The sequence below is a fragment of the Melanerpes formicivorus genome, unplaced genomic scaffold, assembly GCF_026170545.1.
Source record: "Melanerpes formicivorus ecotype bairdi unplaced genomic scaffold, bMelFor1.0.p_v2 SCAF_408, whole genome shotgun sequence".
In the NCBI taxonomy this organism is placed as follows: Eukaryota; Metazoa; Chordata; class Aves; order Piciformes; family Picidae; genus Melanerpes; species Melanerpes formicivorus.
The window spans coordinates 115,259-128,058 of record NW_027142760.1 but is presented as its reverse complement, the minus strand read 5'-3'; the positions used below and the strand labels follow the sequence as shown (position 1 = coordinate 128,058).

The window sequence follows — 12,800 nt, the reverse complement described above, 5'->3', positions numbered from 1 at the left end:
CTGGCACAACAGCCCCCAAGAAAAACTGTCCCCAGCTTTCTTCTAAGCCTCTTCAAGCACTGAAAGGTCACCAGAAGGTCTCCCTGGAGCCTTCTCTTCTCCAGGCTGAATACATGTCAACTCTCTCAGCCTGGAGCCTCCCAGCAGACAGCTTCTAGTCCTTGTGCCATCTTCATGGCCTCCTCTGGCCCTGCACCAGCAGGTCCAGGTCCTTCTGGAGACAGTGCTCCAGCTGGGGGGTCTCACCAGAGCAGAGCAGAGCAGCAGAATCCCCTCCCTCAAGCTGCTGGCCATCTTTAACAGTAGCTTGATAAGGAGAAGCCAATATTCTGAAGCACAGAATATCCTGTTGCTGCACAACCTTGCACAGGACCAGAGTTTGCAGATCTGGGAACACCACACTCCAGGCTTAAAAGTGAAACCAGGAACCACCAAAGAGGAAAGCAGCACATCAAAATCCCTGTCGGTGTGGTGGTGAGGGACATGGTTTAGTGGTGACCTGGCAGTGCTGGGTTAGTGATCTTAGAGGTCTCTTCCAGCTACATCTGCCCCTGTGAAAGCAAACACTGATCATGAAAACCTGCAAGCTGTGGAACAGATTGCCCAGGTGGAAGCCTCATCCCTGGAGGTTTTGAAGGCCAGGCTGGAGGTGGTTCTGAGCAACCTGCTGCAGTGTGAGGTGTTCCTGCCCATGGCAGGGGGGTTGGGGCTGGCTGAGCTTTGAGGTCCCTTCCAACCCTGACAGTTCTAAGTTGCAGGTATTAGAAGTGCAACACACGAGCCCCAGTGTCTTCACACAAAGGGATTGCACTGCTTCACTTCAGAATGGCAAAGCCCCTCACCAGGGGTTCTAAGAGGAAATGAACAGGATACAAATGGAGTGAGGTGGGAATAAGCAGCTGGCTCACACAGCACAGAAAGGATACTAGCAGGATGCACAACGTCTGTGCTGATAACATGTCCATAAGTTATCTGTAAAGTGAGCTGCACATCATGATGCATTTAAGAACATCATTCAGGATGCCCAAATTCAACTCACACAGATGGAATTACACCTGGATCTCAAAAGGGGAGGGGGGGGGGGGAGGAACAAACCACCACACAAGAAAACCAAGAGTGATAAAAGGGGGGAAAGAAAGGTTATGTGACAAATAAAAGTGCAGGAAGCAATTGTGTTTTACAGTCCCTGAGCAGTGGTGAAGTCTTAGAGAACTGTTACTACACAGGGGTGAGAGCTTGCAAAAAAGCTGTGGCCAGCTCTGTGAGAAGAAAAGAGCCCAGGGCTTACCTAGAGCCAAGCAGGAAGAGGGAATCAGTTATTGGTTATTATGTAAGGAACTCAGAACAGAAAAGATCTTGCTCTGTCAACGTGATGTGCCAACTGCATATTGAACAGTGAAACCTCAGAAAGCCAAAGTCACTAAGAGCAGATAAAGGAAAGCAGATACTGTGTTGGGTGAACATCTGGTTGGCTGCCTCAGAGCAGCTGGGCTTTTGTTTAATCCACGCCTCACAATCACAGACTGCTTGGGTTGGAAGACACTAAGCAGGAACATCTGCAGCTAGAGCAGGTAGCTCACAGCCCCCAACAACCTCACCTGCAATGCTGCCAGCGTTCTCCCACCTCTCTGGGCAGCCTGGCACAGGCTCTCACCACCCTCAGCCTCAAACATTTCTTCCTTCTCTCCACTCTCAATCTATCTCTTTCAGTTCAAATCATCATTCCTTGTCCTCTCACAACAGACACTCAAGAGCTTGTCCTAGCTTCTAGGCTCCTTTATCTACTAAAAAGCCACCAGAAGGTCTCCCTGGAGCCTTCTCTTCTGCAGGCTGCCCAAGCCCAACTCTCTCAGCCTGGAGCCTGCCAGCAGAGCCCTTCCAGCCCTGCCAGCATTGCTGTGGCCTCCTCTGGCCCTGCTCCAACAGCTCCCTGGCTGTGCTGTGCTGAGCACTCCAGAGCTGCCCCAGCACTGCAGGGGGGGTCTGAGCAGAGCCCAGCAGAGGGGCAGAATCCCCTCCCTGCCCCTGCTGCCCACACTGCTGGGGGTCAGCCCAGGACACAAACACTGAATATTCCTACAGTTCTTAGAGAAAAATGCACCCATTAAACCCAAGGAACAGTGATGGGAATACTTCAGCTGTTACCCACCACCTGTATCCAAACTCAACCTGAATTTCTTGCTAGGTGAGGCAGTCAGGTTGCAACAACCTGCTGTTTTTCCACAGCTGTCACAGCTCACACCGGTGGAGTGGGAAGAGCCAGCTGTGAATAAGCAACATTTTGACAGTGGGCAAAAAGGCTTTGCTACTGTTTTATCCTACCTCGCAGGTGCAGGCTACAAAGAAGCACGTTCAGAATCTGGAGTATTGCATCCATTTCTGGGCTCTCCAGTTCAAGACAGACAGGGAACTATTAGACTCCAGTGGAGGCTGCAACAGTGCTCAGGGGCCTGGAGAGCCACTCCAGAGAGGCTGAGAGAGCTTGGGCTCTTTAGCCTGGAGAAGAGAAGACTGAGATGGGACCTTCTAGCCTGGAGGAGACTGAGATGGGACCTTCTCAGTCCTGATGAACAGCAAAAAGGTGGGGGTCACAAACTGGAACAGGCTCCCCATGGAGGTGGGTTGAATCCCCATCCCTGGAGATGCTCAAAAGACACAGAGGTGTGGTGTAAAGGGCAAGGGTAATAGATATAAACTCCATCAGAGGAGGTTCCACCTCAACATGAAGAGGAACTTCTTCACTGTGAGGCTCACAGTGCATTGGAACAGGGTCCCCAGAGGGGTTGTGTAGTCTCCTTCATCTGGAGACTCTCAAGACCCATCTGGATGTGTTCCTGTGTGGCCTGTGCTGGATTCCATGGTCCTGCTCTGGCAGGGGTGTTGGATTCAATGATCTCAGGAGGTCCCTTCCAAGCCCTGACTTCCTGGGATCCTGTGTTGGAGCACAATGTTTAACACCAGCCTTGGCAGAGCTGGAGAACGGTTGGATTTGATGATCTAGAAGGTCTTTTCCAACCAAAATGATTCTGTGATCCTTGGATGCAGAGATGAACACCAGAGCAAGCTGCAAAAGACTCTTGACAGCACAGTGAGCCTAGAAGACTTCAGTGAGTCAGTGGAGATCTTGTTTCATCCACATCAGTCTTTCATGTCAAATGATTCATAGCTGGAACTCCACTGCCTGTGAGAGGCTGGATGACCTGCTCAGCTGTGTGCTGCTCTAAATGAGCTCAAATGCCACATTAAGTGACACAAGAGATATGGACAGCACCATCAGAAGAGGTTAAGCCACTGCAAGTATGCAGCAGCACAGCTAGGCACAACTGCCATCCCCTCCATGAAAGGCTGGTGGATTTGCTGGAGCTCTCTGGAAGCTTCCCAGTAAACCACCAGTTGTTCCTTGGCCACACAGCCAGCCTCTCCAAACCCAGTGACTTACCAAGAAGCAGCAACTCCCACAGGGATGTATTCTGAAAACAAACAGACAAACACTAAGCCCTTTTCTTCTTTTTTTTACTCTTTTCTGCAAGATTTATTGTTCTTTTGGGAGGCACAATGGCAATTTCAGCTTTGGCTCATTGTCTTATCCCTCCATCTACTGTTAGTGTACACTTCAGGAGGTCTCTAATTTATCCCCATATCATAGAAGACGGACACGTGGCAGGCAGCAGCAGCTGCTGAGGAAGAGTTCAAGCAGCGCTTGCTTGAAACGAAGCAGCTATTTTAAGGCAGGTTTGGTGAAGGTTGACAGGCAATTTCCTCAGGAAAGGGAAAGAATTTTGCTTACAGAAATACCTTAACTTTGATTGGAAAGAGGCTTTTTCAGGAAAGACTTGATTGCTGTGGAATCACATCGCCGTGGCGCTTCCTTTCGTCAGAAGGGCATCACTGAGTCTGCTCTGCTCACCACTCAGACTTCTCAGCTATTCCTTTACCTTGCAGGAATGGCTCAGAATGAAGGGAGGTGGTGGTGATGCATTGTCACAGGAGTTTCTCAGGGGAGCAGCAGTTTGGGCAAGGCTGCAGACCCCAGAATCTCTCAGGCTGTGTTCTCAATGATGACAGCAATCCCTTGCCCGCCCCCAATGCAAGCGGAGCCAACGGCGTACTTCCCACCACGACGCCTGCGGGGAGAAGGAACAGAGGAAGATATTCACCTTGCTGCAACCCTCCCAGCTGTTGTCCTGGTCTCCTGGAAGGAAACCAGCTATCAGCTAGCAACTACTGAAAATGATGGTTTAGAGTCACTTAGGCTGGGAGAAACCAAATCATTGAGCCCCAACCATTAACGCAGATGGTCACTCCTAAACCACGTCCCTCAGCACCACAACCACACAGCAATGAAATCCCTCCAGGGATGAGAACTCCACCACTGCCCTGAGCAGGCTCTACCAGGCCCTGACAACCCTTTTGGGGAAGAAATTGCTCCTCATGTCCAACCTACAACCCCTCTGGTGCAACTCGAGGTCATGTCCTCTTATTTTATCTCTTGTCCCTAGGGGAAAAGAGACCAGCTCCCAGATGGCTCCAACCTCCTTCCAGGGAGTTGTAGAGAGCAATAAGGTCTCCCCTCAGCCCCTTTTTCTCCAGGCTGAACCACCCCAGCTCCCTCAGGAACTTTAGAATGTGAGAATAGAATAGAATAGAATAGAATAGAATAGAATAGAATAGAATAGAATAGAATAGAATAGAATAGAATAGAATAGAATAGAATAGAATAGAATAGAATAGAATAGAATAGAATAGAATAGAATAGAATAGAATAGAATAGACTAGACTAGACTAGACTAGACTAGAATAGAATAGAATAGAATAGAATAGACCAGACCAGACCTGAAGAGACCTTCAAGATCATTGTGTCCAACCTATCATCCAACACCACCCAACCAACTAACCCATGGCACCAAGCACCCCATCAAGTCTCCTCCTGAACACCTCCAGGGATGGTGACTCCACCACCTCCCCAGGCAGCACATTCCAATGGGCAATCACTCTCTCTGTGTAGAACTTCTTCCTAACATCCAGCCTAAACCTCCCCTGGCACGGCCTGAGACTGTGTCCTCTTGTTCTGGTACTGGGTGCCTGGGAGAAGAGACCAACCCCCACCTGGCTACAACCTCCCTTCAGGGAGTTGGAGAGAGCAAGATGATCTCCCCTGAGTCTCCTCTTCTCCAGGCTAAGCAACCCCAGCTCCCTCAGCCTCTCCTCACAGGGCTGTGCTCCAGACCCCTCCCCAGCTTTCTTGCCCTTCTCTGGACACCTTCCAGCAGCTCAACCTCTTTCCTAACCTGAGGAGCCCAGAACTGGACACAGGACTCAAGGTGTGGCCTAACCAGTGCAGTGTACAGGGGCACAATGACCTCCCTGCTCCTGCTGGCCACACTCTTCCTGATGCAGGCCAGGATGCCATTGGCCCTCCTGGCCGCCTAGGCACACTGCAGGCTCATGTTCAGCCTACCATCAACCAGCACCCCCAGGCCCCTCTCTGCCTGGCTGCTCTCAGCCACTCTGACCCCAGCCTGTAGCACTGCCTGGGGTTGTTGTGGCCAATGTGCAGCCCCTGGCACTTGGATGTGTTCAATCTCCTGCCCTTGGCCTCTGCCCATCTGTCCAGCCTGTCCAGGTCCCTCTGCAGAGCCTCTCTACCCTCCAGCAGATCAACTCCTGCCCCCAGCTTGCTGTCATCTGCAAACTTACTGATGATGGACTCAATGCCCTCATCCAGAAGATGAATGAAGATGTTAAAGAGCACAGGACCCAGCACTGATCCCTGGGGCACACCACTGGTGCCTGGCTGCCAGCTGGCTGTGGCACCATTCACCACCACTCTCTGGGCTCATAGTATTCTTCTACTGAGAAGCCTCTAGTGAGGTTGAAGTATTTCTGTAGGAGAGCAAGGAGCTGCAGGTCTGAGCCCTTCACCATCTAAAAAATGTTGTTCTCAGGAATACAAACCAGCAAGGGACAACATTACAGCACACTTAGGGTGTACTCTCAATGCACAGCAAAACTGCTGGAAGCAAAACATAATCTGATTGCCAAAGTCATTTTTAGAAAGCTTTTTACAGCCACACTCCAAGAAAGAGTTTTCTGCAAGGTGCAGATTAACTGAGGCCTCTTGGCTGCATGCTAATAAAAGTGTTGTAAGTACAAGCAAAATGGTACAGGGAGCTCTGCCCTGAGGGGCAGAACATTCTTGTCAAGATGGTGCTAAGCAGTTCAAGCAAGCCAAAAGAGTCAAAATTCCTGAGAATGGACTGAAGTAGGTTAGAACAATACCTTCCAGAAGCACCATCTGGAAAAGAACAGACTTTGCACACAGGGCATTTCAAAAGGAAACCTTCTGCTGACTACTGTGGGCTTGGATCAGGTCTAGAGAAAGGATCAGGGCACTGGAGCACCTCTCCTAGGAGGACAAGCTGAGAGAGTTGGGGTTGTTCAGTTTGGAGAAGAGAAGGCTACAAGGAGACCTAATTGTGGCCTCCCAGTATCTGAAGGGGGCTACAAGAAAGCTGGGGAGGGACTTTTGAGGGTGCTGGGTAGTGATAGGACTGGGAGTAGTGGATCCAAGCTAGAGGAGGGGAGATTTAGATTAGCCATTAGGAATAAGTTCTTCCCCATGAGGGTGGAGAGACACTGGCACAGGTTGCCCAGGGAGGTGGTGGAAGCCTCATCCCTGGAGGTTTTTAAGACCAGGCTGGAGGTGGCTCTGGAGAACCTGATCTAGTGGGAGGGGTCCCTGCCCATGGCAGGGGGTTGGAACTAGATGATACTATGAGGTCCTTCCAAACCTGACAATTCTGTGATTCTTATCACAGGGTATGAGGCCAGCTGCAGGACTTGGACTAGAACACAGGGGTACCAAATTCATACAGGAAGAGGCACACCTCAGTGAGAAGAGCTTTAAGACAGTTAACTGGCTTAAAGGGCTAAGGACAGACCTTATCTCTCACTCTACCACTCTGTGAAAGGAGGATGGGGCAAGGTAGGGGCTGGTCTCTTGTCCCTAGTAACTGCAACAGGACAAAAGGAAACAGCCCTAAGCTGCACCAGGAATGGTTTAGGTTGGCATGAAGACCAATTTCTTCCCCTAAAGGGTTGTCAAGGCCTGGACCAGGCTGCCCAGTGCAGTGGTGGAGTCCCCATTCTGGGAGAGGTTTCAAAACTGTGTATAGAATAGAATAGAGTAGAAGAAGAAGTTATTTATTTAGAATAAACCAAACCAGGTTGGAAGAGACCTTCAAGATCATCATGTCCAACCCATCAACCAATCCAACCCACCTAAACAACTAACCCATGGCACCAAGCACCCCATCAAGTCTCCAATTAACCAGGTTGGAAAAGAATTAACCAGGTTGGAAAAGACTTCAGAGATCATCAAGTCCAACCTATCACCCACCATCTGATCAACTCAACCATGGCACCAAGCCCCACATCCAGTCTCCTCCTAAACACCTGCAGGGATGGTGACTCCACCACCTCCCTGGGCAGCACATCCCAATGGGCAATCTCTCTGGGAAGAACTTCTTCCTAACATCCAGCCTAAACCTCCTCTGGCACAGCTTGAGACTGTGTCCTCTTGTTCTGGTGCTGGTTGCCTGGAGACCAACCTCTACCTGGCTACAACCTCCCTTCAGGTAGCTGTAGACAGCAATAAGGTCTCCCCTAGCTGTGGTGCTGAGGGACATGGTTCAGTGGTGACCTGGCAGTGCTGGGCTAACTGCTGGACTTGGTGATCTGATGATCTTAAAGATCTTCTCGATACCAAACCAACTCCATGGTTCTGTGATTTCAGCCCCCCAGTACAATCTTTGGCAGGCATAAACTCATCAGCAGTGCAGTCCCTACCAGCAGCTCTCAGCCACATACAGACCTTAACTCATGAACCAGGTGGGCTGTGATCCGTGATCCTGAAGCCCCCAGGGGATGGCCCAGGGCGATGGCACCTCCGTTGACATTGGTCTTCTCAGGGTCAAGGCCCAACACCTTCTCCACAGCAAGATACTGAGGTGCAAATGCCTCATTCACCTGAAACATGAGAGAAACAACACAGCTGTTCACCTCAGGCTTTCCACACAAGCTTTCAGCAGGGTCTGTGCACTCAAGATGAAACAAGGTGTGCTTCCTCTCCAGGTCACAGAATCCCAGCATGGAGGGATCTCTTGATGGAGCTCACCCAGCCCAACCCCCCCTGCTCCAGCAGGGCACCCACAGCAGCTTGCCCAGCAGCACAGTGCCCAGGGGGGTTGGAAGCTCTCCACACCAGGACACTCCACAACCTCTCTGGGCAGCCTGCTCCAGCCCTCCAGCACCCTCACAACAAGCAACTTTCTCCACCTGCTCAGATGCAACCTCCTGGCTTCTACTTTGTGCCCCTTGCCCCTTGTCCTGCCCCTGGGCACCACTGAGCAGAGCCTGGCCCCAGCCTCTTGCCCCCCAGCCTTTCTCTCTTGCTGAGCATTGCTCAGATCCCCTCTGGGGCTGCTATTCTCCAGGCTCCACAGCCCCAGGGGCTCTCAGCCTGTGCTTCTCACAGAGAGGCTCCAGAGCCCCTCAGCATCTTTGTAGCCTCTGCTGCACTCTCTCCAGTAGTTCTCTGTCTCTCTGGAACTGAGGAGCCCAGAACTGGATGCAGGACTCCAAGGGTGGCCTCATAAAGGCATAGTAGCTGAAGAGGACCTCCCTTGACCTGCAGATCACTCTTCTTCATGCACCCCAGAACACCATTTGCTTTCTTGGCCACAAAGGCACTTTGCTGGCTGATGGTGAACTTGGGTGTCCACCAGCACTCTCAGGTCCTTCTCCACAGAGCTGCTTTCCAGTCACTCAACCTCTCACATGTCCTGGTGCCTGGGGTTGTTCCTCCCCAGCTGCAGGACCCTACACTTGCCCTTATTGAACTTCATGAGCTTCCTCTCCACCCAGCTCTCAGTCTGTCCAGGTCTCACTGAAAGGCAGCACTGAGAAGGTATCAGCCACTCCTCCCAGTCTGGTATCAGGAAACAGGCTGAGGGTCCACTCTGCTCCTCCATCCAGACCATTTTGATTGAGAAAAACACTAAACATTTTGCTTACAGAAGTGTGTAAGAGAACACAGAAACTGTCAGGCCAGCCCAAATCCTTCTGGCACATGACACAAAGCAAGTGTGTGGAATACAAACAGAGGACTGCAATATTCTGCTGCAGTGTGCTCATGAGGTGCCCACCGCCCTGACAAAAACTGGGCTTGCCCACAGACAGAGCAGTGTGGAGAACTTCTAACATGAACAGCCCAGCCCACAGAGTCAAACCTCTTGTCACATGAGGGTATCTTTTTCCCCTCCCATGGAATGCTGTCATGCCATTTTCAGCTTCCATCTGCCCAAGATTTTTGTCATGACTGTGCAATCATGTGGTAGAAAGTGGATGGCCAGGGGTCAGGCATGTGAGCTAAGGCAGGTGGGCTCCAGAAACATCCACCTTGAGGTCATGAGCTACAGGTATGAACAGAATGTTTCTGCTAAAAAGCTCAGGGGTAACCTCACTGCTCATGTTAGAACTCCTTACCTCTACCAAGTCCATATCCTTCAGGGTCAAGCCTGCCTTCTTCAGAACCTCAGTAATAGCAGGTACAGGGCCTGTTTGGAAATGTTTTGTTCAGTTAGTCAAGTAAAAACAACATGAAGGCTTCTAAATACATCAGACAGCTTCATAAAGCCTCACCAAATCCACTCCTAAGAGCTTCTGCATAGCCCCTGAACTCTGCAAACACCCTGGCTACCACCTGCTTTATTTGGTGGTGAGAGAAGTTCTGAATCTCAAAACTATTTGGCAGTCTTCTCAACACACTGCCAGGGGAAGTCAGCAATGTCATCACTGCTGCACAGCTACCTTGGTACATACAAACAGAGCTCAAGTCAACAGAGCTGACACTCCACAGCTGAGTAAGACAACTACACGACAGTTTTGAGGCATTCTCCTTCCCTTCTTACTTCAGGGTCACTCTCTCCTCATTACAGCCTCCAGATATGCCCAAAAGAAAGAAGTAGGCTGTTCAGGATTTTGGTGGTCTTGTTCTGGTTAGGTTTTGTTTTGCTGATTGCCCAGGGGTCAAGACAGGGTCCAGGAGCTTCATAAATGCATCTCCATCAATGAGCAGGATCAAGGGGCAGAGTGGAGCTTCAGGCAGTTTGCTGATGGCACAGCACTGGGAGCAGTGACTGACACCCCTTAGGCTGTGCTGCCATGCAGTGAGACCTGGGCAGGCTCAGAGGAAATTCAACCAGGGCAAGTGTAAGGTCCTGCATTTGGGGAGGAACAACCCCAGGCACCACAGCAGGTGAGGAGGTGGCATGCTGAAAAGCAGCTCTGTGAAGGACCTGGGAGTGCTGCTGGACAGGTTCACCATGAGCCAGCAATGTGCCCTCATGGCCCAGAAGGCCAATGGTGTCCTGGGGAACATTAAGAAGAGTGTGGCCATGAGGTTGAGGAACATGCTCCTCCCACTCTACTCTGCCCTTGTGAGGCCACATCTGGAGTCCCTAGTCAAGTTCTGGCCTCCCCAGTTCAAAAGAGACAGGGAACTACTGGAGGGTCCAGCTGAGGCTACAAGGATGCTGACAGGAACTGAAGCCTGTGAAGAGGAAAAGCTGAGAGCCCTGGGGCTGTTGAGCCTGAAGAAGAGCAGCCCCAGAGTTGACCTGAGCAATGTTCAGCAAGAGATAAAGGCTGGGGGTAAGACGATGGGGCCAGACTCTTGCCAGTTGTGCCCAGAGACAGGACAAGGGGCAGAGACTGAAACCCAGGAGGTTCCAGGAGGAGAAAGTTGTGTGGTGTGAGGCTGCTGGTGCCCTGGAGCAGGCTGCCCAGAGAGGTTGGTGGAGTCTCCTTCTCTGGAGGGCTTCCAAAACCACCTGGACATTGTGATGCTGAGCAAGCTGCTGTGGATGTCCCTGCTTTAGGAGGGGGCTGGATGATCTCCAGAGTTCCCTTCTAACCCCTACCATTCAGTGACTCTGGGCTCTTCTAACAATTTACCTGAAAAATCTTCTTTTTTACAAGAATTATGTATATATATATATATATATTTACTTGGACCCAGGTCCAGCCAGAGGAAGCCAGCAAGATTATTGGTTTTGGAGAGCATGACAGAGTTTGGCAACAAAACACTCCTCTGGAAGAAAGCTGACAGCTACAACCTAGTAAAATCCACTGGTGGAGATTAATCTCCAAGCAGAGCCAGCTAAGGAAAGAGACACTCCAAAGGGTTAATGAAGTATGTGCTTGGAGGACAAAGATACTGAGATGTTAAATGGGGGCTGGCTGCTAAACAAGAAACCCCCTAAACCTGAAACATTAACGATCCTAAAGGCCACCTCACCACCCAAAAATGGTGTTGACAGCTCAAGAGCTCAAGGAGCAAACCCCATAAAAATAGGTAAGTGTCTGAACAGACAGAGAAGTTGGAAGAAAGAGCCCAGTTCAAAGCTCAGTGGATTATCAGAAAGCCTGGGGGCAGCTTAATGCCAGGCTCTAAATGCAGCTCATTAGGGATGAGTCTCCACGGGGCTGTTATTCGTGAGAGCAATGGGAAGGCCTCACTTGGACAATAGAAAGACCATTAATGACAGCCAAGCAGAGGTTTTTCTCTCCTCTCAAATAAAGAATTCTCTCACCAGCCATTGTGAAGCAGCACTCCCCATCACTATCAGTATGTGAAAGGGCAGTTGCTCAGTCTCAAATCCTGTTCTCAGATCTGTTGCTGTCATGTCGATGAATCTCATCAGGCTTTTTCCACTCGCTGGGGACAAGCTGTGGTGTGAAGGAGTTTGGATCCTCACTGTTCCTCCATATGATTTATGAAGTTTTTAAACAAGCTAAAAGAGCTGCCTGACCTAGAATGAATGAGCTGGTTTAGAAAGGGCAACGACAGCATGAAGTCTAGCGAAAGAACCCCTCCCTCCACATTTGCTTTGAAGGTTGTGTCAGCCAGATAGTCTGACCAGGAAAACAAACCTGACAATGCTTCATTTGCATCTCTACTGGCACCGGGGACCAGGCAACAATGACTTCTCTGAGCAGAAAGGCCAGAAGGAAAAGCAGTGCCGGGACACAATGCTGTCTACCAAGTGAACAGAAGGGGAAAACCCCAGCGTCTGGGTTGGCTTTGAGGGTTTGTTTTCCTTAACAGCGACTTGATTAGGAAGCATAAAATATGGGACAAAGGAGGAAAGAGAAGCAGTTGGTTTACCCAAGTAACACCTGCAGAGATGTGTCCTCAAATCTAATCCTAGACTGAGCAACTAAGGTGCACACATGGGGACAAAGGAGGAAAGAGAAGCAGTTGGTTTACCCAAGTAACACCTGCAGAGATGTGTCCTCAAATCTAATCCTAGACTGAGCAATTAAGGTGCACACATGGGGACAAAGGAGGAAAGAGAAGCAGTTGGTATACCCAAGTAACACCTGCAGAGATGTGTCCTCAAATCTAATCCTAGACTGAGCAACTAAGTGCTGAGAGGTGTACACATGGCCAGGGCTCCTGCAGCAAGAGGTGAGGAGGACAACTCATAGCTATACATTTTGCAGGGCAACTTCCTACAGGAAACTCCTCCTGGTTTGAGCTGGGTCAGAGCTAGCTCTGCTCAGTGCTGTCCCTTCCCAGCTCAGTCCCTGCTCACTGAGGCTCTTTCTGCAGCTCAGGGCAGGTTGGCACAGCCAGAGGCTGCTCCTAGCAGTGAGCACGCTGAGGGGGAGAGCTCCTGCCAAGGGCTGGCTGCAGAAAGGCTCTGCCTGAGACTTGATCCTGGGCACACCAAGGG

General features: G+C 50.6%; 1 protein-coding gene across 1 annotated transcript in view; it reads right to left on the bottom strand.

The window, feature by feature from the left end:
* Window positions 1-3,499: 3,499 nt before the first annotated feature.
* Window positions 3,500-12,800, bottom strand: part of ACAA2 (acetyl-CoA acyltransferase 2) — a 28,589-nt gene continuing 19,288 nt past the window's right edge. The window contains exons 8-10 of the mRNA XM_068170520.1: window positions 9,547-9,617; window positions 7,874-8,028; window positions 3,500-4,124 (exon numbers count right to left, since the gene is read on the bottom strand). Coding sequence (XP_068026621.1) covers window positions 4,040-4,124; window positions 7,874-8,028; window positions 9,547-9,617 — 311 coding nt within the window. The 3' untranslated portion in view covers window positions 3,500-4,039. The remainder of the gene's footprint in view (window positions 4,125-7,873; window positions 8,029-9,546; window positions 9,618-12,800) is intronic.